The sequence below is a fragment of the Apteryx mantelli genome, chromosome 1 (assembly GCF_036417845.1).
Source record: "Apteryx mantelli isolate bAptMan1 chromosome 1, bAptMan1.hap1, whole genome shotgun sequence".
In the NCBI taxonomy this organism is placed as follows: Eukaryota; Metazoa; Chordata; class Aves; order Apterygiformes; family Apterygidae; genus Apteryx; species Apteryx mantelli.
In genome coordinates, this window is record NC_089978.1 from 188,427,620 (window position 1) to 188,455,370 (window position 27,751).

The 27,751-nt window shown below is 40.6% G+C and overlaps 1 protein-coding gene across 2 annotated transcripts; it reads left to right on the plus strand.

Annotated features, from left to right (window-relative positions):
- Nucleotides 1-520: 520 nt before the first annotated feature.
- Nucleotides 521-27,323, plus strand: DBX2 (developing brain homeobox 2). 2 transcript variants are annotated; one of them, XR_010883209.1, is made up of 5 exons: nt 521-900; nt 14,255-14,350; nt 18,740-18,927; nt 21,359-21,920; nt 26,452-27,323. XR_010883209.1 is itself a non-coding variant. In XM_067289947.1 (4 exons), exons 1-4 carry the CDS (start codon nt 564-566, stop codon nt 21,704-21,706), a joined length of 969 nt encoding a protein of 322 aa, XP_067146048.1. In that variant the 5' UTR covers nt 521-563; the 3' UTR covers nt 21,707-22,717. The 2 variants fall into 2 exon arrangements, 1 of the variants encoding a protein (XP_067146048.1); XM_067289947.1 differs by lacking the exon at nt 26,452-27,323 and having other exon boundaries at nt 21,359-22,717.
- The last annotated feature ends 428 nt before the right edge of the window (nt 27,324-27,751 follow it).

A 27,751-nucleotide genomic window follows, 5' to 3' on the forward strand; every position in this document is an offset into this window, starting at 1 on the left:
CGCTCCGGCTAAAAGATGTTTGTGCCTGCAGAAAGCACCGTCCCACAGCTCAGGGAAACCATGATTAAGAGCGCGGTGCTGATCCGGATGAGATTTATGGAGACAAATGTTAGAAATCCAGTGGAAGGGAAGAGCAGATAGGAATGCCCAAAGGGAGTGAGCTCATGACTGCCTTCTTATTACCTCATGAGAGCATGAGGTCGAAGCGACCCCGCCGCCCGGCGCGGCCCCCCCGCGCGCAGGTGCGGCCCCACGGGCCCTGCCCGGGCCGCGCGGGCGCAGGGAGCGAGGGAGCGGCCGCCCCCGGGCCGCCCCGCCGCCCGCCCCGCCGGGGGCTGCCGGGCCCGGCGGCTTTGTTGGCCGCGTCCGTCACTGCGCGGCCCGGCTGACATAATGAGTGAGCTTGGACACACCTTCCGCCCCGCAGAGCCGCCCGCCGCGCCGCCGCGCCGCTCCGCGCCCGGCCGCTCCGCGGGCAGCGGCGCCGCCCGCATGCCCGCGCCCACCGCCCACCGCCCCGTCCCAGCGCGCTGAGGGGCCGGGCAGGGCGGGCCGCCCTCGCTATGCTGCCCAGCGCCCTGTACTGGGACCTGGTGGGCTCCTCCGCTCTGCTCAACCTGCCCGCGGCGCCGGGTTTCGGCAGCCTGGGCAAAAGTTTCCTCATCGAGAACTTGCTGCGGGCCGGGGCGCCGCAGAGCCCGGCGCAGCTCCGTCCCCTGCCCGCCAGCCCCGTGCCCCTCAAGCTGTGCCCCGCGGCGGAGCAAGTCAGCCCCTCGGGGGGGCCCTTCCCGACCAGATGGGCCTTTCAAGTGCTCAACCCCTCCGCGGCGGACGGCGGCCGCTTGCCAGCGCGGGCTCCGGCGGCGGACAGAGGCGGCGTCTTCCCGCCGGCGGCCACAGGTGAGCGCCCGGCCGAGCGCGCCGCCGCGGCCCCCCTCGGCCCGGCGGCCGGCAGCCTGAAGCTGCGGGCGGCCACCGCCGACGGCGGAGGAGCCGCGGGGCCGGCGCTGCCGGGGGCCTCGGCGCGGGCTCGCGAGGAGGCGGCGGCGGGCGGAGCTGAGGAGCGGGCTCGGGAAGCGGTGCCCGCGAGGGCCGGGCCGGGCCGGGCCGGGCCCGGGCGGCGGCAAGGCGGCGGCTGAGCCCGCTGCGCGCTGCCCGCCCGCCGCCGCGGGCAGCCGTTGGCGTCGCGCGCCAGCGCACCTGTGGAGCTCGTGAGCGGCGCGAAGTGACTCGCGGACGGTGACCGGTACTTTTAACGGCTCCGAGCCGCCTGGATCGGGCTTTTCCTGCCGCTGGGAACGCTCCTGCGGGCAAAGCTGCCCGTTTTCTGGAAGCTTGGACAAAACCGGGAGGAACAATATTCACCACAAAAAAAAAAAAAAAAACCTTTACAACTATGTAAACGATCCCTAATTGGCGATTCGATTCGGTGTTAAAAGCCCGTGCTTTGCTGGACGATGAATCTACATGAAATATTTGTCACTGGTACCGATCTAACGCGATTCTCTGGCAACCTGATCTGCCCACGGTTTTGATGTATCATGTGGTGACTATGACTTTATCTAGCAGGCCAACAGTTAGCTGTATTACTGAATTTAACGTATATATTTTTACAAAAAAATATATGTTTCTTTAGCGTGCCAGTTTCCATGCAAATGTATTTTGTCTGAACAAAAATAATTTAAAAACATTTGTAGGAGTGCACGTTTTTGTCGGTCATGGTCCCTTTGAATTCAATTTAAAATTTAATTCATAAAATTCAGTGTTAAACTCACCATCTGTATTGTATTTTGCTGTTTCATTACTATATCAATTTATTTAAGCCTCCTGTGGTATTTTCAGAGCTTTGATATATGATCATGCAATTTTAAATGTTCTTAAATGAAAATAAGACAAACAAGCATATTTATTGAAATACGATGTTAAGACATAACCCCAAAAGGCTCATTTTAGAACCAGAATTAACAAGAGTCATTTTCTTTTCAAACATAATTTATTTTACTTTGATTAAACTCTACAAACTGTTCTGCAACATCCAAAACGTTTTTTGTTCCTTTTACCTGATGTACTGTTAAGGTAAGCAGGACAGAGTCAAAGAAATGTACATTAACATTTCTGAATATTCCAGACCTCAATTATTTAAGCATATCTTTCTATGCATAAGTTAACACAGTGTAGACTAGCTCAGGAAACAGGATAAGTACATCTTTACAGAAATAGGTACACATTCTTTTTCTCAAAAAGTTCTAAAGATAATGCTGTGTTTCTATTTACAAAACACTGGGGGGGACATGAGATTCCCTGCCACTCATCATTATAGGTAAACTTTTTCTAGGTATTACTGACATTACTGCATGCCCAGTTTTCCAAATACTTATTTCCAGGATTAGTTCTTCTTTTGTCCAGTGGGACAAAAGTGGGACTCATGAATTTAGCAATGCATTGCAAGGTCAGGTCTTCTTAGTGGTTTACAGTCTGATCCCACAACTCCCAGGGATTTCAGAGGGAGTTTTCGTCTGAAGAACCAGGACCTCACATTTGAGCGGTGATAAAATCTAGGTTTCCTCATGCATTATGCACTCAGAAAATAGTCTCTCACTAACGTATGAGACATGCAACAAATATACATAGATCCTGATCTGTCTTAGGTGGCTTAAAGTGATGAGTAAGATTATGAACTTTCATAAATATAAATTAGGTCAGAAATGTCTTTTTGAGCTAGATTTTGTGGTTTCTAAGGAGTCTCTTCTCTCTAAAGTAGGCGTACTCTGCTGGAACTGTTCACACACTGGACACTTAAACTTGTGAGCAAGGCTTGCGTGATTAGGCAGTGTGTCATGTTTCTTGTTTATGCAGTGATGGGGCAAAACAGCGTTATGTCAGAATAAGAATTTTTAGGCTTTAGGGAGTAATGAAAGGTATTTCAACTAAGGAATTAATACTAGGTAAGGTTTTCAATTCACTGATTTTGGCGAGTTATAGGAGGAACAAACATTCTCCTGTTTGGACCCTCCAAACCACATGACACTGAAATATTCTGTCTTGAGTCCTTAAGAAGACTACTGAACATGATAAAGCAAATCATTTTTTTTATCTTTCTGAACTAGCAAGTGCTTTATATGTCATGCAGGAACTAAAAGTGCTCTAACAAAATATCTTGGCAATATCCAAAGTTTTTAAAAGAAAAAAAAATACAGCTGCTATAGAAAACAGAACTGAAAAAATCAAAATTATTGGGGTCTGTAATCTGTATTGCTGATATAGCCCAAAATTCTGGTAAGGGCACCAAAAGTTTTGAGAAAGCAAAGAATATAAAATCACACTGGGGACTGAACCGAATAAGCTAAACCTTTTTACAGTTCCAAAAATAACATGTATCTAAAGCTTCTGTCAAAGAAAAACATGAACAAATCACTCCATTTTAAAATGCCTTTTAACACTCTATAAAAGTCCTAAAGAATGAAAATCCTGTATTCTTTTTGTAAACTGGGAAACTCTCCTCCATGGCTGCAAAGGAGGCCGGGTGGAATGGGACGCTTGATCTGTGACATCTGGTCAGGGCAGCCTTTTCCTTTGTAAGTAACCCTTCAGCAGCAGAGTTTTATCAGCAAGTTTCCATTCCCATAATTTACAAGTTCTGAGGGATTTAGTTTGATCATTTCAATTGTTTTTCTCTATATGTATTTTGAGCACGTCTCCAAAATTATCCTAAAGAAAAATATGAACAAGAAATACTCACCCACAAACTATCACACCATAAGATACCTCATATAATGAGCACTCCTGAAAGAAATATCTTTATGCTGTCTGTAAAAGATTAAAATCATCACTTTCCATTGCTACATTGATTTTTAAAAATTACATATAATCAAAGTACAGTCTTTTAAAATTAATTTAAATTATTTTGACTTCAGAGTATCACCCCATGAACAAGTGGCATGTTACATGGAAGTTAAGAAAGAAAAGCAGAAGGAGCAGTATTGCCAGATGATAAACTCACTTGCCTTCTGCAATGGTATGTCAGTTTACGCCAACTTAGGATTCCTGCATTAGAACTTCTTGCCTCGTGCTCTGAAGCACCATTACAAACCAGTGTTGGCGAAGGAACGGTGAACTATAGGCCTACCAGCTCCAGTGGATATATTAAGTTTTGTGATTCTGTCTCACTGTACTGGATTTCTCCTAACCTGTATGCTGTGGGCCTGATTCTTCTCTTTTAAAACCTTTTGCCTTGACAAATAGATGTAAAATCCTCCCTTTTGCTTTGTTAGAATTTTGCATACAGTGCGTATTGGCAGGCATGACTGGGTAAAGCCGCGCAGAAGCTGGTTCTGCCTTTTAGACACTGGACTCCTGGAGCATGTTCTCAATGGGCAGAAACATTTAAAAATTGCACTGTTGTAAAGCAGCATTTCCCAGTGATACACATTATAGCTATACAGTTTATACTTCCTGTTAAAGGGTGAGGAAAGCTTAAGATAAAAGTTCTGACCAAACTAACAGACCCTACTCTAAGTGGGGAGGAGGTCCTCAATTTCTGCTCACTAATCTGGGATTTGATCCCTCTGCTTGTACTCCAGTGGCTAGATATCATTACCTTCTGGATAAATTATAAGACTTGGCAGTTTTCCTCAGCATTTTCTGGCATAGTAAAAGCATCCAGAGGCTGATGGGATGCAGTCTGTTGTAGCACAGGGGAGGCTCTAAAGAGGTCCGTTCCACATCTTTTCTCATGACCTGGTTTCCAGAAGTATTGGCTGACACTAGGTCAGAGTGACCTCAGTGAGAAGTGCACAGTTACTCAGATACCTGAAATCGCTTTCTGAGAATCTCTGCTCTTCTCAAGTAATTTGCCCTGGAGGGAAATGACAGTAAGTGCTTTACAGCCTGAACGCGTTCACTGGTACATATGTGACAAGAATCTGGCTTTCTGCTTTTATCTTGGTATTTTGATAGAGTAACAGAGAAATAAAGCTGAAAAGCACAATGAAACAAATAATATGAACATAACAGTGAGATATTTTCATTGCAAAATCTGCTGAAAAATTGAGCTGACTGGATTTTTGCCGACAGCAATAGAATAGAATACAGTATAGTACAGTACATGTAACAAAAAGACCCCCAAAACAATTAGAACAAGTACTTCTTAAAAATAAATTGGTCTCATGATGTTCAGCATCCATTCTACAATATGGATGTGGCTTCTGTTTCTCTAACATTTGGGTACTTTACATTTTAATGCATTTATCATCACAATGTGCCAGTGAGATGGGAGACACTTTCTCTCTCCATTGCATAGAGGAGGAAAGAGGGCAAAAAGAAGTGAAGTGACTTGCCTAAGGTAACAGAGAAAATGAGTAGCAATGCAGGGAAAGAAAACCAAGTCTTCCTCTGCAGGCTAACTCTCTGGACCAGCATCACTTTTTCCCTCAATGTGATAGTGACATTAATTATGCCCTCCAACACTCTTATTTTAGTCAATATACTTTATTTCCCATTTTTAGTAAAACCTCTGTGTTTCATTCCTTATAACAACCAGGAGATATTTGAGTTACTGGAATTAAGTGATTTTCTTCTTCATTTTGGACCCCTTTTAGTGAATCTTACTCCAATAAAGGCTCACTTTTTATTGATTACAAACTGACTGGCAGCCAGACTGTGTCCTCAAGTGACATGTAACACTGTAACTCTCACTAAAACTGTAGGCAGAAAAGAGCTGAGTGATTTAACTCTCAGTTCCCTTTAGATTTTCACTAGCCTCTGGAACTTTTTTCCCTAAGTCAACATCTTGTTAACTAACAAGTCTCAATATTCTCCTGTTTTGCAGGTGTTTTCTGGGGAAAGAAGGTTTCTTGGGGGAGGGGGGGGGGAGCTCTATTTGGCATCTTTTCTTTTGCCCTGGTTTCCGGGAGTATTGAGACTTCTTCACTGTTTTAAAAGTTCGTCTTTGAAGACAGAGGAGTTTCTGTGAGCATCAGAAATCACAAGAAGTTAATTTCCCCATGATGTAGGATATTTTCCTGCTTCCAATTACCTTTATGAGCCATTTAGTAGAATCAGTTTGAGGTATCCAGCATAATCTAAAAGAGTAGCTGCAAAATACTTTTTAAAGCTATCTTTGTCCTTGTTGTAAGGTTGTCAGAGCCAGACTGGTGCCAATTACACACTGCAACCTGGCCACCAGTCCATCAGTGAGGGCTCAGAGGATATATAAGCTTTGGCTGGGCAGTGCTCTTGCCTCTGGCCACACTTGCTGCACTGTCTCTGAGAAAGGAAGAGGCTTCTGGGTTTGGCCCTTAGTCAGGATTAAGCACTGCCAGAAGGTCTCAAGGCAACACTAAGGTGACCAGTGGTCAGAGTTTGTAGGAACAGAAAGCAGTTCACAGAGGGGAAACTGTGGAATTATTGATGCCCACAGTTAGTGAATTAACTTCTGTAAAATGCATTTTATACTGCAGAATGAGCTGGTCTTCTGAAATCTCATAGCATATTTTTCATGTTTGTTGGAAAGATGAAAGACGACGATGAATCTCGTCAGGCAAGTTCTTTAATTCTTGAATGCAGATTTCAGGTTTCATTGTGCTGTGATTTTTTTAATGTTAACAAACTCCACCAAATTTTGGAAGGCAGGTTCTGTACCTCCACTTGCCTACTGAAGGTGGTCCACAAAAAATAATTCTTGCACAATTCAGCTCTGCAAACTAATTCTTGCTCTAACTTTTCTAAGTGGTACTTTTGTGGTCAGTCATAACTCTTAGCAGAATTGTGAGATAATCCTTTCAAAATGAAAACAGGTGCAAGTGGACAAAACAGTACGAGGCATATTCAAATGTCAGGATATATAGTCCCAGATCATTTTAAAGTTAGGCACCAAAATATTTTCAGTGACCTGTGCTGTGGGTCATCAGGTTGGAGAATAAATAGCCTTTGCTTTATGCTGAAGACCTCATGAAAATTTCCCTTGAGAGGTGGCCTTTCCCTGAAATTATAGCATGTAATTTTGTTATCTTCTATGTCTGTTGAGGACTTTACACACTTCTCATGAACCTTGGGCAATTTGGTATTCTTTGTTAAAGTCCCAGCCCCTGGAATCATGTACTAAGTGAAAAATCTCAGATTTAACCTTGAAAAAATATGTTTCATCCCCTTAATGAGTATCGTTACCTACACTTGTAAAAAGACAAAAACCCCTATGAGTGAAAAAAAAAAGAAAAAGAATCTACTCTTTTTCATTTTAATGATGTTTAACCAATCTTGACACTTCTGACTGGTTGGAGCTAGTAATACTGCAGCAAGTAAATTGTGGTTCAACTAGCAATGTTTAGCTAAGAAATGCTTAATGCTGGCATAAATGGAGCATTTTGGCCTATGGTAAGATTTTGAATTAGGGTTGCAGCAATGAGAAACCAGTGAACTGCCCTCTTGCAGCATGTGACCCTAATTTCAGCTTGTTTGAGGAAATTATTTCTAAACAAATTGTAATATGCTGAAAATCAAAGAAAATAACTTTAGTGCCTTTATGGCTGAATTTTATCATTACTGTTTTTACAGTGTCCTTATGGCAATACAGACTGCGTTAGCTGCTTAAAAAAAGCAGATGTCTTGTCTAATCCAGTTGTCTAAATACCTTGTCTAATCTGTAGTCAATACAGAGAGAGGCACCTCCAGAGGATGACACAATTTATCTTCTTAGATGTCTGTTTTAAGGTGATGTATCATTATATAGAGCTACTTACTTCTCATTAACTGTGCAGAAGACCTAGGCAAGTGGCTTAGACAACACACTGAATTTTAGACAAAGAAGTGACAGTAATGCCCCTAAATGTATTTAAGTGAGAGAGAGAAAGGAGATGTTTAGCAAGAACTGGTAAGCAGAAGGTGCTGTGGGCACACTAGCACATGGGCATCTTGAAGAAGAATGGAGCCAGTAAGTCCCCAGCTTTCCAGATCCCCATCTTTCTTCTCAATAGCAAGGCTGCGTAGAAGGCATGGAAAGAAGATTCTGCCATAATGTGGAAATGGCCTTTACTGCTGACAACAGGAGACCCACAGAGTCTTTTGCAAATGGGGGGTGGGGTGGGTGGGTGTTGCTTTTTTGTTGTTGCAGAAGTGAAACCTACACCAGTGTGCAGTTTGTTCAACTTCTTCATCAATGACCTGGATGAAGGGACAGAGTGCACCCTCAGCAAGTTTGCTGATGATACAAAACTGGGAGGAGTGGCTGATACCCCAGAAGGCTGTGCTGCCATTCAGAGAGACCTGGACAGGCTGGAGAGGTGGGCAGACAGGAACCTCATGAAGTTCAACAAAGGCAAGTGCAGGGTCCTGCACCTGGGGAGGAATAACCCCAGTCACCAGTACAGGTTGGGGGTTGACCTGCTGGAAAGCAGCTCTGCGGAGAAGGACCTGGGAGTGCTGGTGGACACCAAGTTAAGCATGAGGCAGCAATGTGCCCTTGTGGCCAAGAAGGCCAATGGTATGCTGGGGTGCATCAGGAAGAGTGTTGCCAGCAGGTCGAGGGAGGTGATCCTCCCCCTCTACTCAGCTGTGGTGAGGCCACATCTGGAGTGCTGGGTCCAGTTCTGGGCTCCCCAGTACAAGAGAGACATGGAGCTACTGGAGAGAGTCCAGCTATGAAGATGATTAAGGGACTGGAGCATCTCTCTTATGAGGAAAGGCTGAGAGAGCTGGGCCTGTCTAGCCTGGAGAAGAGAAGGCTGAGAGGGGATCTTATCAGTGTATACAAATATCTGAAGGGAGGGTGTCAAGAGGATGGGGCCAGACTCTTTTCAGTGGTGCCGAGTGACAGGATGCGAGGCAACGGGCACAAACTGAAACACGGACAGTTCTGTCTGAACATGAGGAAAAACTTCTTCACTGTGAGGGTGACAGAGCACCGGAACAGGTTGCCCAGAGAGGTTGTGGAGTCTCCTTCTCTGGAGATATTCAAAACACGCTTGGATGTGATCCTGTGCAATGTGCTCTAGGTGACCCTGGTGGAGCAGGGGGGTTGAACTTAGACGATCTCCAGAGGTCCCTTCCAACCTCAACCATTCTGTGATTTTGTGAGTCTCACGAGAGCCTGCCCATGCATTGTCACCAGTCTGAGGCACCTTGTTGCCCATGTTTATTCAGGCAAAGAAAACAAACAAGTCATACATATAAACCAAATCATGCCTTAATAATAAGGCATGCAGATGATGCCTCTGAAAACTGACAGTGATTCACATGACCTCAGCTAGTCCGCCGCGTGACTCTATCATCTGCTACACTGCTGTAGATGTAAGGAAAAGACGATCATGCTATTAATACATTTCAAGTCCTTTTTGGTGACAAATCTTTTCTGGAGTGACTAATTTATTAATTTTGAAAGCCCCATTGAGACCCAGCATAAGAATGCAAGCCCACTTCTCACATCCACTTTTTGTGCAGGATTTCAAAATACGCTTTTAGAACTGCAAAACCCTATGATCATTTGCCAGCCTTTTAAAACTAATCTGCCTCTATCATCTGCCATCTCGACTTGACTTCCTTTGAGCATTCATGCAGTCGTGTCATATGGGAATGAATGGAAAGTGGATAGCCAGTGACTTTGAGGCGTGGGGGAAAACATGGCTCTGAGGGATGCTGTACCACAAGTTCTTGCAGAAAGCGCAGCCAAGTCCAAGGTGGTGACTCCCTTTGGTGGGAGATGGCAGCAGCCTGTGCCTGTCCCCTCCTCTGCCAGGGGTTCTCCTCTGCCTGGCTGAAAAGCTTCGGGGTGTGTGACTGCTGCTGAAGCCTTGTGCTTTAAACAAAGTCATTACCAGACCCATGGCTCAAGGTTCAGGAGCAGAAACGGAGCCATGAGGCTCAGCTGGACCACTAACCTGGCACAGCTGCTGCTTGACTATTTGTAGGGAGCTGTACATGGGATGAAACTTTCTTGTGGCTTTGCAAAAGTCTATTTTAATCATGGCCAAGAGCAGACAAATGTGGGAGAGGGCAGTTTTCTAGTGCCCACTTCACAGGCAGAAACTGTCTAAGTTTCTGAGATGAAATGTGATACTTCTAGTAATAATATTTTTAATTTGCTTGTCAGGGCTGGAGCCTAGGCATCACTGTGGAGAGCTGTTTGTATAGGCTTAGCAATACCTGGAGATTTTTAAGGGCTGTTTTCACACAGCCTGAGCTCTATCTGTGTCTATATTCATTTCAACTGAATTGTACTTAGGAACTTACTCTCAAAGTGGTGGAGAGTTGGAAGGAAAGCTTCTAATCCCTCTGTTAGTATGACTTTTTAGTATGGAAGGATTTTTGAATTTGGACTATCTTAAGAATTGCAATATATTTTAAAATATCAGTGTCTGAACTAATCTCTGAGTTTTAGCACTGGATCAGCTTGAGTTTGACTTGCATGTTTAGTATCCATTTATTGTGTGTTTATAAAATGTTGTGAATTCACAAAGCTGAATGTAAATGAGCATTTTTACTAAAATTTTGTAAACAGCTGCAGTGTCGAGGAATTTATCTTGTGCTAAAATGTGAAAATATTTATGACATGATAAATTTTATTTTAAAGCATGGAGTACTTGCTTCATAATATATAGTATAATTTTTGGAGTGCCAAAAGGCATTTATATCATATTGCAATATCTCATTTTCATTCATCTGAGGCTAAACCTGCAAAGTCTCAATCTTTTGTGAAATGCTTAGTACCACACAGTCTCTGTGTTTATGAAATGGGAATGCTAAGCAGAAAAAGGAGTAGGTATCTTGAATATGAATTACTAGGATTTGGCCCATGGTTAATGTTTAATCCACATGGCTTGGAGCAAAAGATACTTTTTGGTTACTATATACTTCATTCTGGCCAATAAATACAGAACTAATATTCTGACATTTCAGAAATTTTCAACCTTATGTGAATAGCAAACAATGATTTCTTTAGACTGCTTGAGCAACAAATATCGGTAGAGTAGCCATGATGTATGTGACCAGAAAATTAAAACATAACCAATGTTTTCCCTGTCTTGTCTTCAACATTCATATATATTATGTCATTCCTACAGTTACAATCACACTGAGTATAATTCTGAAATAGATATACTTTAAATGCATCGTTTTTCCCCAGCAATTTTCATTCTGTTAATGCAGTTTCGCACAGACACTGGAAGCCATTTAATACAATGAATGTTCTCTACTGTGTCTGTCAGAGACAAAAAATACTCTTGTATGTATTGGGGTGAAGCATTAACACTTTTCTCTACATAGGGCTCCCAAGGTAGAGCTGAGTATTCCTGTGTCATGCCAGATTCTTTGCTGATGTAACTCTGTGCAACTCCTACATATCGGTTTCAGTGCAACTGCTTCAACAGACATCACCTGGGGACGTGGTTTGATATACCTAACACAAATTCACTTGTGCATCAGTGTAGTTGGAGCACATTAAAGAAGCTTATAAACTAGATATTATGCTATAGGTTTAGGGAGACATAATGTCATTGTTTATTCCACAGGATCTAGAATAAATCAATCTTCAGAAATTGTCTCAGGAACCACTTGGTTCAGATCTGTATGAGGATATCTTCTACATCTTATTTCTTGAACAAATGTTCTCCCCTGGAGGCATATGCACCACGCAGGCAGAAAACACAGCAGTTGAGAGAATTAAGCAAAAAGCCTAAGAAAGACAAAAGCAAAATTCCCATCAATTTGAGCAGACTTGTTACGAGGTCCTTGGAGATCTGTACTGTTTCATTATGGTGCTGTACTAGTGCGCTAAATCATTCCCAGCAGCATCCATGGAAATGTGTGGCTTGTTTAGGGTTTTCTCAAAGAAAATGCATGTCTTCAGTTTTGATACTGGTCCATCTTCTTGCCTTTATGCTTGCAGTTCTTGCATACAAGCTGAGATTTAGTGAATAGAGAAAAACCTACCCTACCCTACCCTACCCTACCCTACCCTACCCTACCCTATCCTATCCTATCCTATCCTACTTCTCTATCTTTACATGCAGGAGTGTGCTATCTCTCTGACACAACAGCTTATTCAGTTTTTATATATCCAGCTACCTCTCTGGGCTATATCACATACCATTAAGTGCATCACATTCTCAAAAAAGGAGCAAGGAACTGGAAAGAGTTAAGGAACCATACCAGGGAGTGTCAAGGACAGGTAGGCATGTCTTGCAAAGATCAGATGACCTGAATAAGGTGGTAAAGCAATGATTAAGGGGAACAGGGCATTATAGCAGTCAAGGAGTATTTGAGAGATGTGAACAAAAGGGAAGCAAAGAAATTGAGTATGGTACCTTGTATATACTGAGCTGTATTTTTAGAAGTGGAAAATTTTACCTGCCTGTTAGGGAAATTTGCGGAATCTGGCTCACAAGGAATGGAGGAAGAGCCCTTCACTTGGGAATTTGGAAGGTGGAGCAGACAAAACCTTAGCAAGTGTATTGTCAAGAAAAAGCCCTCATGTTCAGGAGGACAGCTGAGGTTATCTAATAGGTCTTTTCCTTCTCTGTCTTCTGTACAATTACAGTCTAATCCTTCTAAACTTATTTACCCCACCAGTTGCATTGAAGCCCCTTGGATATGTAAGATGGGTAAAATTTGGCTGCATGTTCTTGATGCTTTTAAGCTCCTTATGACACAGTTCCACATTGATGGTCTCATGTGAAACAGAAGCTTTAGAAACCTAATGTCTGATATAAATCATTCCTTTTCGTAAATGTTTTGCAAGCATACAGCTCAAATGTAGACAATTAGTTCTCTTGGAATATATTTATATTTTATTAGAAACAGCAAAGTGTTATGAAAAGCTGTAGTAAAAAATGCTCATTAATTTGTAATTAAAATAGAAGAAATTTTCACCAAAGATTATGTGAATTCAGATAAAAAATAGGTTATATAAATATTTTTAAAATGTTCTGTGTTAGACTTCTAGAGCAATATTTTATTGCTTTGGGAGATCAGCGGATTTGAACATCAGAAAGCTTATTAGGATGCCCAAATATGTACTCAGGAACATAATTTTGGGTGATCTTTGTTTTTAATTCCAGTTGAAAAACCTTTACAAATGAAGAACGTGGCTTAAATGCATTTATCTATCTTCCTTCCTGGTTACTGATTGTTTCTTCTTTTTTTTTTATCTAAGTATGCAGTTACATTTTTTGAAATAATCAGGTTATTTATAGAGACTTAGATTACAGTACAAAGTCTAGAGCAGTTTATTTTTTGCCTAAAGTAAGACAGGAAAGTGACATAGGCGTTATGATGCTGATCGCATTTTACAAGGCTACAGTTTTAGCAAGTATGATATTTTCAAAAGAAAAAAATATTCCACATTTCATAGCTGATTAATACCAGCAGAAATCAGAAGATAATGAAGATTAGCAAAAAAACCCCCATGAGCTTTATGGAAAAATCTAAGGAGCTATTAGACAATGAGCCTTTTCTAAGACTTGGAAGCACTTCTTAGAAATAACAGAGACTTCTAATTCGTTGGTTCAAAAATTTTTGTAGAAATGTTACCAAGTATTACCTAATTAAATGGGATGATTTTGCAGTTTTTTTACTGTACTAAGTAGAGCCTTCTTCAGCAAGTGGTTTGTTTAAATTAATGAGAACGCTTGCCCAGCAAGATGGAGTTCAATATCAGGATGGCAGAATATCAAGCCCTGTAGTTCGTGGAAAAGTTTCCATAGAGGTCAGCTTGATCATCTCATTGCATTTTATATTTTTTTTCTTAGAGGTTCCTTATTTATTGAAGTCCTCATTTGTTTGAGTACAAATAACAGCACTGGAATACAAGCAAAAGAGTCAGGATTCCTTTGTAGATTTTGAGTTTCTTTTTTGACTTTTAAGTGACCTTTTCCAGGATATTATGCCTACTATAGTTGTTTAAAATAACTTTCTCAGATGCATTATACTCATGTAAACAATGTGTTCAAACCTAATATTTAGAAAAAAACATAACTGTAGCAATTACAGAGGTAAATTTCAAATCTGCAGGGTTACATTCTCATGATAAATGTATTGTGAAGGTTTTGCATATTAACATTTAAGCTATACATATAAACTAACCTTGTAAAAATTCAAAGAGCAATTACTTGGATTATCATTGTTTACCTTAAAAATATCACCATCTTGGAAAAAGGAAAAAGAACTTGTGGGGCAGGACTTTACACACTGACTTTTTGGAAGACTGTTGTTATGAATATCACCTAAGCTCTATGGATAATCAATTAGATCTATGCTTTCTTTGCAGCTCTTTCCAAACACTTTTTTCTCCGAGCCCCGCCATTCTACTCAGCATGCTGCGGTGGGTCCTGTCAGCACCCTGCATCCCCCACTGCTTTTCCAAGTAAGTTTTTATGCTTCATCAGTAATGCTTGAGTTACTCTGTAAACCGAAGCAGCAGGATTTAATGTGTTCTGGAAAACTAATTGGTGATGCAATGGCAGCAGCTAATTCCTTAGTAAAATCACAGCAATCCTATTCAGAAGGTTTCCAAAGATTTATCAAACTTAAGTACACTGAGCAATTGTGAGAGATTTCCAATGGCACTGAGACACCCAGACAGAGCTAGCCTAGGAAAGCTCCTTGTTTTCAGTTTGCTAGAAAAGGTTCTTTAAAAATCATTAACTCTTTTTAAAATCTATGTCAATACAATAAACATTTGCAAATAGAAGAAGAAAAGAGCTGAAAGTTCATAAAATGGATACTGCATTTTATTGTCTGTTTGGCATACATTAGGATTCAGGAAGCAGTAACATTATTTAGATAAAACAGTCATTCTGGTCTTAGCAGTCAAATGCATGCACATGTTTAATTTGATTTTTCTTTAATTATGATGTAAAAAGTTGAAGACATTAATTGAAGAGAATTTTGGCTAGTATTATATACTCAAGGTTAAGATCTGGAATACATTTCTGTCTAATCCATATCTAAATTTAACCTTGATCATGAAGTTTATGTGCCACAGTGTAGGAGTGGTTATTAATGATTTTAGATGTTTATGACTCAGAAATACAAAGAGAGGAGGCATTTCCTAGTCCTTCAAAATGGAATAAAAAGACCAAATTGGGTGTCAAATCCAAATGAGAATTGGAGCTTATGCATGCTCTAGCATATACTGTCTTATCACAGTTGCATTCAAACCCTTCCTGACTATGCGCATGTGTTTTATGAATGTTTCAGAAGGGCAGTTGCTAAGTTGAATGATTCTTGACAAGTGAGGCAGCAAATGCTGGCAGTTTAATGAGCTGCAAGTTTCTGAGCACCTCTTTAGGGGGCTGACACTTTCCCACAGAGCATTTTACATGGCCCCAGCTCTCCCACAATGGCTGACAGCACCATGACCAATCACCACTTTCACTTTACTCATCCACACGCGACCTCACCACAATTTTTCACTGTGCAGATGAACTTTAGGAACCATTTCACATTGAAAAGGCCTGGGCAAGGGTCATTTGCCCTTTTGTATGGCCATAAAGCAATACTCTATGTGCCAGTCTTTTCTCCTGTCTCACATTCCAAGAGATTTTCTGGACACCATTTAAAGCACTTGACTGAAAAATAAAGCAGTGAATGAAACTGACTTTTATAGACTCATTCTAGCTCATCTTCCCATATAACCCTGTCTACCTGAAAAGGGATTTAGTGGATGAGCTGAGTGTATACAGGGACTTGCTGAATACATAGGCCCATTATCAACTGTGGGGATTGTTTATTAACCAGGACTGATACACTACTATTTTGGAAGTGACCTATTAATTGTCCATTTAACTAGAATGTATTGAATTCAAATGAAAAAATGGAAACCACGACTAAAGCTTTTACTTGCTCCTTCAAGGTGGTCTCTGCCATTAAGGCAAATGAAGATTGTTCCACAGATTAAGAAGACATTTATCACTATATATTAGGATACTAAGGAAAGACTTAAAAAACAAAGCAAAGCAAGACAAAAACCAAACCAGTAACATAGGAAATAGTTGGTAACAGATTCACATTTATGTCAGCAGAGCACTAAACCTTTTGATGCATGTTCAGAGTGACAGACTGCAAACTCACTTCATTTTGATAGAATTGTTGTCATGTGTGAACTACTGCCTGTCCCCAACATATCGAAAAATCCTTTAATTCACAGATTGAAATTTATTTTTTGTGTGCAGAGTCAGAATGTATTTTGGAACATGAGGTACTCTTTAAAAAAATCTCTGGGCTTATCCCAACAAAAGTTAAAAAATTTTTGACCCGGTGTTGACCCAGTGGTTGGTTGCTAATGCTTGTCTGTGTTCTGCCTATGGTCAAATTTTGTTTAGTTAGGCCTTTACAATCCATCACATATTGTGCCTTACGCTGTGTAGTCTTCACTATTACACTGGTCTTACACAGGTGTTAAGCTGTAACCTACATACTGCCTGTATAGGAATTAATTGGAGCTTCAGTGCTCCAGCAGGAGGTTGTTTCTTAGCTGATTGACTGTTAACAACCAGTCAGGCAAGACAAATTTTAAGGCGTCACATAATCTGGCATTCTCTGTCCTTGGCTGACAACTCCATTGTGGAACTCAGCCCGGGAGTCAAGGACCAGCCCTGTTAAGCCTTTTTCCTCCCTGGTGTCAGTGGTGGGGATGAGAGCAAGTTCCGGTTCGAACCTTTCCACTTTCAGACTTTACCTTCCAGTAAACTTTAAAAAGTCCTAATAATTGATCAGGAACCACCTGGAGGCTATCTGGAAAAATGTACCTAAATTGTACAAACTCCAGCGCGAAGGATAGAAAACATGCTTGAGGAAGAAGGGCTAGTGTTTGTCCCAGCTTCCTGGTCAGGAACAGGACTTTGGGGGGTGGCAGTTGCACTCTTCATGGAAATATGAGCCCAGCCTGTTCTTTGCAGAAATGTCCAATGTGACATTTTGACTTGTGTTCTGCAGATAGTTTATTTTAGTTTTGACAGAGTCTGTGGCTCGCTGTGTGATAAATACCAGGACAGTAACCAGTAGGCTATGATTTTTGTATATGTTTTCAAATATTATTTTTAAATTTGAAATATATCTATATAAATTTAAATTTCTTTATATTGTAACACTTCAATTTTAAATAATTACTTATTGCCAGAGACTGTTATGGGGGCCAAATATAAAGATGGGTGAAGGTTTAGGAAAATTCAAGAAAGGCATGTCTAGCAGAAACTACTAAATCCAATGGTCTCTGAATCAGTAGTGTTGGGTGCTAGGAGTGTATTTTGGGGAAAGATCATTTTGTACTTGCTCAGCTTCTAATACTCTTCCTCTGCTGGCCACTGCTGGAGAGGATGCATACGGGAGTAATGTTTTCAAGACCATGATATTTACTGAACAAATGTATTTAATTTCCCCCCACTACCACTACAGCTGACTAGAACAGATAGACCTTTTCATGAAAAAATGTGTAATCTTTTAGAAAATCTGCTTTAGATGGGAATTTTGCCACTGGCTTTGATACAGAAATGATCAGACCCTTGACAGAAATTGAACAGCAGTACACCTTTATTAGGATACAAAGGAAGTATCTTGAAGGCAGTTGTGAGGCAAGTCCATGGGAAGGTGCTATCAACAGGAGGACAGCTTGCACCGTTAGAGTCTAAATTGCATGTGACACAAACCAGAGCTGCCTGCTCACAGAAAGGTCCTATGTGTCCTATACAGCGATGGTGTGGGTGTCTGAATCAAAGGGCAGCTCTTTCCTGCGCTGCTTGTAACAATGTCCTGTGCAATTATCACATCTAATATTGGGCGTTGGGCCCTATTCAGCTGGCCGCTGGCACTGCTCCCTGGGCAAGCTAGGACCGCTGGAGGCATACCACTCCTTGCCAGCAACACCAAATCCTTCTATGGGATGGGGAACATGGGAAAGTACTATGGCTTTAGGCTTTATTGGGAGTGAGGAAGGTGAGAGATTTATCTGAATTTGTTTTTTCCATGCTCTGTGTGAGGCTGATGAACAGACAGTGTGGATACTCCCAATTCCTCCACTGCAGTTCTGTCCCCCAAGTCTGAGACTGTTTTCCAGAGCAGGGGATCTCTAGGGGATCCCTCTCCAGACATGGATCAAGGGGATATGACCGAATTTACTGCACACTGCCCTTGCAGGGCTTGCTATGGGATGTCAAAGGATTAGACACCAGGCTGAAAGAAATAATTTCAAGTACTCTCCAAATCCTCTAATAAAGAAATTGCTGCAGTTTCCAGAATAAATAAGTAAATGGCCAGTGATTTTCTGAGAGAAAGTTCACCCTGACAGCCTTTTCTTAGAAAACTAAACTATATAAGCCTATTTAGCTCCTTTAAATCTGTATTACGGACCACTTTCATCTGGTACTACATTTCACACAGGGAGAAAATAAACTCCTGGGAAAACTTACTGCTGTCTACTCTGTGATAATAATGTGCAAAGGAAAGTGGGGAAGTTTTTCTCTGACCATATTTGGATTTTACAGTGGAGTGTACAGAGGCCCTGTGTTAATGTTCCTCTATGAACTCATCTGATTTACTTTTTACCATGTCAAGGGGAGGCTCTTGACCACTGACAAACCTCTAGATCCAAGTGAGCATTTAATCCTTAATGAACGTGACTGAAGCATTACCACACAGTTATAACACCAACAAATCAAAAGTGGGGCACCAGCCTGCTAGCACTATTATAGACAGTGCTTAATATTTCTCTGGTATGTGTTAGATATTACGTGAAGCTCTAATCCATTTCCACTAGGAGAGGAAAGTGTCCTGCCTCTTCTGACCCAGGAGTCTAACTCCAAAGCCCGGAGAGGTATATTAAGAAGAGCTGTCTTTTCTGAAGACCAGAGGAAAGCTTTGGAGAAAATGTTTCAGAAACAGAAGTATATCAGTAAAACAGACAGGAAGAAACTGGCCATTAACCTGGGTCTAAAGGAGTCACAGGTAAGGAGGAATGACAGAACATCCATGACTTTCTGTCTTTTTGAAGTAAAAATCTTTTAAATGGCTTTACAGAAGGAAAATTGAACAGCCTAGGGGCAGCCCTGAGCTCCTTCCCTGAGCAAAGACCTCAGTAAATCAATGACAGTTTTAACCAAGGAATGCTTGACCAAGTGTCTGTCCCTAGTTTATTCCCTGAAGATGTACATTCAGAAGTTGATCACTCCATTTCAGCACAAAGTGGGAGTAAAATGACCTTTGAATTTCATTTCCAACTCCCATTTTGCTGTCTCACACAGACCCCCTCAGGGGCTTTGGGGTAGTGAATTGTGCTCCCTTCCACTGCCACATAGGCAGCAATCCAGGCAGAAGGCAACACACACAGAGCCCTCCTGCGTTCCTCTGAGCACCCTTTGCACCCCCACTGCTGAGCAGCTAATGACGATGCAGTCAGCCACACTCACTCTGAAGTCACTCTGCCCCAAGAGAAAGGGCAGTCATCCCTACAGAAACAAACATGGCTCTACACGGAAAAAGATCCTCAGACTTGAGAGAAGCCCTAGAAGGAAAATTTTGAAGGGTGACCTTCCAAAAGGCTCCCACTCTCCTTACTAATTCATATTTCATAGGATTTTTCACATGACTCTGATTTGGCCTACTGCAGAACTTCAGAATTTAGCTAGAGTTTAATACCTCTGGCAAGTTGTTCTGACTAAAAAATGTGTTAATGATGATGCCTAGAGGCAGTAGCCAAATCTGGAATCTGAGAGGCCTGACCTAGCTGCAAATGCAGGCAAAGAAAAAGTGCCTGGCTTGAAGGGTACAAATTCTAAAGACACTAGAAAAAAGTTTGGGAGGGTGTGCAACAGTGGAAAATGAGCATGGTCGCAACTGGCAGGTGGGATTCTGAAGGCACTGAAGGAGATGCAGGTCTCCAGAGTACAGCTGAAAGAGGATGAGAGAGTGACAGTACAGTTGTATTTCTATGCATGTGGCAGGAGTGAAAGTGCCTAAGAAAATAAGAGCTGAAGCTATCTGGTGAGCATAAAAGCCTGGGAATAGTGATGGGAGCTCTTGTCATTTTTATCTTGGAGATTTTTAGAACTTGACAAGGCCTGAAGCAACGTGCTCTAACTTTGCACTGCGTAAGAGGTTGGATCTTGTGGACTGCAGCGGTTCCTTGCAGCCTGAATGAATCTTTGATTCTGTCTCAAGCACTGCAACTATAAAGAACAAAGAATGTAGGGTTGTGGCCCTTCTCAGCATGATGAGCAGAGCTGTAATCTCTGCAAGATAAACTATTTCTTTTCAATGAAAATGTGCAATTGCACTCTCCAGTGAACTGCCTAAAAATTTCCCAGTATATAGTCAAATTCTTAATATTACAGCTATATCCTTGAGCTTTTTTTCTGTGTTCTCAATATTCAAGAGAGCCTAGGGAAATAAGAAATAATGAAGTGAGACAGAGAGAACAACTAACATTACAGGAAAATTATTTCATGATAATGATAGACCAGATCATGCCCTCCAGAGGTTTTTCTCATAAAGGGAAGAACAGTTCTCATGAGGGTCAGTTCTTAGATTTTCTGACTGGTTGTGCTGGAGGAGCAGCATCTGCCATCTAAGGCTATGATTCTCAAACCTTTTGAAAGTATAACCCCTCTGTCTTCATACCAAGTGTCTGAATACTAGAACTTCATGTAAATGTTTCAGGAAAAAAAAGAACATAATCTGAATAATCTCATTGATTCACCCCCCTGCAACACATTTCTTCTCTTTATGTAAAAAACAGTTCTTAGATACATATTTGCCTAAGCTTTTCCCAGCACTTCATGAATGCCTTTGAACCCCCATGATCAAACTTTGCATTTCAAAGTTTTTGGAAAATGGGTTTTATCTCAAAAACACATGGATTCTAGGCAACTCCTGAGCACCTGTAGTCAGAAAGACAAAATGTCTTTAAATCCTCACTTCTGTGTCATAACGCACATTTTGTAGCTATATGGCCAAGCTATCTTTAGCTATGCTTGTGAGTTGGACAGTCATAGTTCTCACAGCCTCTTTAAATAGAAATCTTCACATTGCCGATGATATCACTTAGTTTTGTTAAGGTTACTCTGAGAATCCTTATCTGTCTACAAAAAGGATGTTACAGGAAGTTGCTCTCTCCTTAGCCACTGGTGTGTCCTCTTTCCAGTCTAAGCCAAATAATCACTTCTTTGAGGTGGGGAAAGTCAAGGAGAGCATTTGGCCCAGCTGTAGTAAATAGTGATGGGAAAATGCTCAGCTAGCGTAAATGAGACAGCTTCACTGAATCTACTGTGACATTGACTGAGGAGGGAATGTAAAACTGAGGGTTTGTAAAAAAAAAATTGTTAAGACAAAGTTGTTTTAAGAAAACAATGATAATACACTCTCATTAACTTGCAAACAGGTGAAAATTTGGTTTCAGAACCGAAGGATGAAATGGCGAAACTCCAAAGAAAAAGAAGTGCTTTCAAACAGGTGCCTCCAAGAAGAGAGTCTTCAGGAGAACTACCTCTCAAGATCCACTGTGAATTTTACTTCCCCATGCCCTGCTGTGTGGGAAGCGTCTCAGGAGCAGGCAAGTACAAGGTGGAGGGAGAATTCTGCAGGAACTTCTGAAAGACTGGTTAGTACACAACCACCTCCAAGAGCAAATTCATCACAGAGCCCACTGTATTTGTATCCTGACCAAGACACTGCAAATAAGGCAGTTACATCATCAGCCCAAGAAAATAAGAGGCAGTTTGTAAACTGAGAAAAGAGCACAGGCTTCAGATGGGTGGTCTTCTAAGACTAACAGTATTTGGACACTGTAAAGCTAACTAGTTTATGCCTCATCAATTTTCTAAAGTCTAACACCATTAAAATGACAAACAACTAATGATTTAAGAAATATTCTTGAATACTCAGTCTTTTCTTCTGTCTTTTCCAGTCTTGTACTCACCTTAAAAGTGAAATAGGAACTGATGGTAAGTAAAATGAAGTGAAGAGCATGGAGCTGAAATTTTGCTCTGATTTATACATCTGTGCTGTATATAGATATTCATTAAAAACACACTGATAGAGACTCATTTTTATCTCTCATTGCAGTCAGACCAATTAATTTCTTTTGTGCACAAGAATAACCCTGTCTCCCCCAAGATAGTAAGTTGCTTTGGGTGTTTTTTTGAAATTGATAAGATGACACAATAGGTTTATGTTAGATGAATATGAAAAATTTTAGTATGTTTTCTCCATCTGTCTTCACTTATATCATTATCCAGTTAGTTCTAAATAGCATGGCCACAAGTCAGCTGATTACGCTAGTAAAGTTGCAATATTAGAAGACAACCAACCAACCCTAATAAAATATCCTGCATTTAAATCACTTTGATTTGAATGCATACTGAGAAATGCAATTCACCAACTCCTTTGTTTTCTCCCGTGGATGAAACTTACAGCATTCTTAACTCTGAATTTCAGTGGCTTTTGTCAGATTATTAGTGCAATCTCTTGTATTCTGTTCTGTATTTCAAAGTTGTGATGGTGATATGCAGAATTATAGCCCAAATGGAATAAGCAACAGACCTATAATTGGACACTTTGCCACCATAGCCCTCTCAGAGAAGAACTTGAAGAGATGCCATGCTGTAGTAGTCTTATTCTTGACTTACTCCTATTTAAACTGGTGCCAGTAAGTGCACATTAGTATATTTCTGTATCAAAGACAGGACAGTATTCTATGTAATACAAGTAGCCTGAAATAATATTATTAAAATTGCTTTACTTGAAATGATTTTCTTGCTTCATCCACTCATTCCCATCTCAAAATGGGAATAGAAAATGTTTTTTTTATCAAACTTTTGTGAATGCATTTGTTGAGGAGAAAGACTGGAAGTATTTTATGTTACAGGCAAAACCTCTTGAAGAACATTTAGGTTTTATAAGGACTTTTCATTTCTGTCAGATTCCTGTATTTTATAGCCAAAAGAGATTATTATGATAACCTAGTCTGGTTTTCCTCATCACGCATGCCATGTTTCTAATTATTCTTGCCTTGAGCTCCATAGCTTTTTGAACTGTATCATGGTCTTTCAAAAAGCCATACAATTGTTATTTAAAGTCTTAGCTTTGGAAGATGATCTACTACCTCCCAAATAATACAACGTATCAAGGGGAATAAAGTTTAGATACATTTGCAGCTAAAGAACTTGAAATTGCAGTGACAGAGTTCATATCATAACAATATGCACAATCAGGCAAGTTTTGTATCCCAGCTTGTGCATGTCCTGCCTTTAAGTGCTCAGCTGTGCAGTCCTAATCTTGCACTAATGTCATTCTTTGCATGTAAATTCTTAGGCTTGCTTTAAAAAAAAAAAGAAATTACACAAAAATTAAGAAATCTTCTCTTCCTCAAGTTATAAACCCTGGTTAGCACAAGCTACCTAGATACCTACCTACCCTCAGAGGGCTCTTGAACACATTTAGTAAGCCAGTTTTATATGCTGTTTACTCACATGAGGAGAAATTTATTCCTATCCTGCAGTAGAAACCCCAGAACCCGCCCATATTCTGTGTAAGACCTTTTCTGGAGGGATGGGTAGACAGACTGCTTATCACACACACGGATGAATTTACCTTCTAATTGTCCTGTTGAAAGCATAGAGACTAGTCTAACAGAGCAGGACTATCTGAAGGATTAGCAAGAGTTAGTGGCCCAGATTCATCTGCAACAGCATCTGCTAGCATCTGCCTACAATGAAAGGCATGCAGAGATTTCTAAGTTATCATCAAATGATTAAATAGAGAGATGGTGGTGGGGGGAGGATATTCATCAGTGCTTCCTATTTTGGAGAGAATCAGTGCATGCTTGGGACGATTTGGGGTTTTACAGTCTCACCTTCCAGGTGTAAGTGTGAAGCCCTGGAAGGGAGATCTTTCATAGCCGCTCGTATTCTTTTACTAAGCCTCCCACACCACAACTCAATCCAGTGACAGTGTTAGAAGCAGCACTCACGGACGAGATTCAGGATGCTCACTGTGAAATTCTTTCAGCTGATGATGCCGTTGCAAGCACTGAATGTGAGCTACTATAAAAACTCTCAACTGATGTGCTAAACAGATCACATTTGAAGAACGTCTCACTGAGGCAAAGATCAAGCGATGCTCATGCAGAACTGGATTCACAGTTATAATGTTATACATGTTTTAAAGTTCCAGTTTCACAGTAGCCTATTTAAAGCTACATCACTTCATGGCCCTCCAAACCTCTAACACTTCCTATTAGAATGCTTATTTCATAGCTAGAATAAAGTTTCAATGTGCCAGCTTAAACCTCTCTACTTGAAAATGCTGATTCAGCTTTCTTCAAAACCCTAGAAATATGTGAATTCTGAATTATACCTAAAATACTATGATTCAATTAGTCAAAATGGATTTAGGCCTGTAACACATAACAAGCCTGATTCCCCTCATTTTAAGCTTTTTAAAGGGGAAATTTCTTCAGTGCCAACATACTGTGAAATCTTGGTAAATGAGAAGCAGCACTCAGTATGAACACAGAAAATATGAGACTTACAGTGCTATTCTTTTCTGAGTGTGATGGATCAAGTACTATCTATTAGTTTTCTTCAAATAACGTATGAACACTAGTTATAAAAGAACAAAGAGAACACAAATGATACACAAAATCCCCAGTAGGTGTTTGAAGTACTTTGACATTCATGTTACAGGGGTGTAAGGCATATAATGCACCTGGTTTGGTATTATGGAGTGACATAATAGATACTGATGGCATCTCACAGTTAAAACTGGGCACATACTATTTTTACTTCAAAGATATGACTTGATGGACGATCTTGCATCATGGTTATAGGGTATCTGAGCTATATTTTTATGTATGGCATTTTGAGACTATATAGTTCTAGCCTGTAGAATATTATGAAGGACATTTGTTAGGATCCTGGGGTTTGGCAGAGTTTAGGCGCCTTAAATTCAGAACCGCAACAAAAAGCTAACTGTTCAGTGTGCCATTAACAATGCAGATACTTATACTTGCTGGGCACTTCTCTGTTTAGTCTGGCAACTTATCAATGCTAATGTAATATAAAATACAACAGGGAAAGGAAGGAAGGACTGAGACTCAGTACTCCCTTTGTTATCCAAGTTGCAGGCTCCTGTTCCCTTAGGCTATCCTGCTGACATACTACAGAGCTTGCTGCACGGTGGAGCAGCATCAGTAACAGGAGGCAGCATCAGTAACAGGAGGAGGTTTTCTCACCCCACCGATTCGAGACTGTGCAGACTAGTCTAAATGTGGATTTCCAGAATGAGTGGCAGATTATCAGGCACAGCCACAGTCATGTTTTATTGCATGTAAACAACTCTGTGATCATGAACATGAAGAGAGGCAAGCTAGCTTCTCCATGGACTTCAAATAACATTGTTTAAAACTGGACATAATGACCACACCTATGTCAGCACTTAAACTTTGCTTGTACAGATTTATGGAATAAAATAATTTTCTGAAAGTTCTCTTGATTCTCTGCCAAACAGGAATTAATTGTGAGGGCCTGTTAAGCAGAACAGGACTGCTTTGAGGCACAAAACTGCATTACTAACTTCAATGTCAGAACAGTAACACAATGACCAAATGTCACTCCTTAGCAGCAATAACACATCAGATTAGTTTTTTCCACTGTGATTTGCTAGTACTAGGTTTTAAATACCAGTTGCCATCACCTTAGCCACGCAGCTCCTCTGACGAACATAATCTGCTCCACAGTCAGACTGACATAAATTACATTCATTGGCTTCTGTACCTTTTGTGAACAATAACGTTGCTGATCTTCACAAACTAGAAAGACACATGAATTTAAAGCAAGTTAGCTGTAAATACAGTGCCCTAAGAAAAGTCCAGAGAGAGATTAGGGCCCAACTAACTTTAAATTTAGTTTGGGACCATAGGGAGACCAAAAGGCCACTCCAGAAAAGGGTTTGCATTCTAAGTGGACTAAATTGCCATTTACTATACAGGTCTACAATAACTGTGCTTCTAAGTTATGTGCCTGACAACTGCTGCTGTAGGAGATAAACCTAGGTATATAAACCTGGATCTAAGATGCTCCCCATGTAGACTTGCACCTAAATTAATTGTTAGCCAAAAACCTGCAACTTCCACTCCCTGGTTGCTTATAGATAGTGGTTGTTCTAAGCAATGAAGCTGGGCATGATGGATGGGGATGTCTCAAGGCAAAATTCTGATAGTGAATCCCCAGTATTCACCCAAACATTCATACAAACATCTAGCCTTTTATAAACATTCAGTGCTTCAGGAATTCTTAAGATTTTTTAAGTCGATTTTTCTTTGCATGTCAACATTAGAGTGTGATGTCAGGTATTTAAAAGTTTATGTATACCAGTCAAAGACATCTGTTTCCATTTTTTTTCTGCTTTGCTATGATATGGTTTTAGATAAGAGTTAAACTATAACAAAATTCTCTCTTGTAACTTATCTTTCAGTTAATCCATCATACCAAACATCAGCACAGCAGATTCAATCTAAATTTAAGATGCATTATCAAAGCCATTTTGTATATTGTGAAAGAAATAAAAGTAATGTTCAGTCAGTGTCTCTCTACCATATCCTTCATCATCCTTAAAAAATGGAAAAAGTACAACTAGGAAATCCTCCTCTAACCTGAGGATGATATCAGTATTCTGGGGATATCCTGCAACATTTCATGTAATAAAGTTTGGAGAACAAAGGAAATATTTGTAATTCTTAAATTTGGTTGGCTGATGAGGAAAGTTAATAGAAACATTTTGTTACAGAATCTGAAATTACATGATGACTTATCTATAACACACATTGCTATATATTGCTGTATATGAGCAATATATATATTGCTGTATAATTCCAATTAATTGGAAACAAATATATTCATTCTGATTTTCCATTAATTTGTAGACGAAGTTGTGTCTCCTAAGTTTACATTAGTATTCTCAGATGCAAATGATGATGTATTCTTATGTTTCAAAGCATTTGATCTTAGTGTGCTTTTTTACATTTTCAAATATTCCTAACTAGTTTCACTGCTGCCTTGAAGAAAAATCATGCAGATGATGAACTATTCCCCTGTGTAAAAAGCAACCATCAGTGATATTTCTGTTTGAGGCATCAGTCACCAAAGAGAAAAACATGCCCTTTTCAGCCAACTCTTCAATTGTTTTCTCAATCAAAAGAGGAGGTAATACATTGCTGGCAATATAGAATGTCTTTCATTACCAACGTGCCTCATTTTAGCCATAGGCAAATCATGGAATGTAATACTAATTTGTGATATCAAATTAATATGAATGACTATGGATATTTTGGTACACTGTTGTTCTTTCTGCAGCACCCACTCTATCATTTTCTGTATTTTCATATTTCTCTACAACAATATTTCCAGAGTTTTGCTCTTAGAAGTACAGTAAAATTATTTTTATGATCTGCTCCACTTGTTTTCCATCTGGCAGTAAGCTGCAACCACTGGAGGATCTTCCTAACTAAGATCCTCATAGCAGTTACTGTTCACTCTCCTGATCCATGCCAAGTCACCTTGCAATGCATTTGGACAAAGGAGCCTTATCTCTTCAAAGGCTGTGCCGGGGTGCACCTGGACCTGGGCATGGAGCGTTACCATGACAATCACTGTCATGGCCACGCTCCACTTTAGGTCACAGTCATTCTCTTCTGAGGAAAAAAAACCCAGATGCTGTGCATCATACTGCTAGAATGTAATTCATGGCCAATATATAGCATAAAGTCATCCCTAGA

Bases quoted from the DNA above. Each gene is read 5' to 3' on its own strand.
- DBX2 (XM_067289947.1), top strand. From the start codon at position 564: ATGCTGCCCAGCGCCCTGTACTGGGACCTGGTGGGCTCCTCCGCTCTG. The intron at 901-14,254 runs GTGAGCGCCCGG...CTTTCTTTGCAG, and splicing joins CTTCCCGCCGGCGGCCACAG to CTCTTTCCAAACACTTTTTT. The intron at 14,351-18,739 runs GTAAGTTTTTAT...CATTTCCACTAG, and splicing joins ATCCCCCACTGCTTTTCCAA to GAGAGGAAAGTGTCCTGCCT.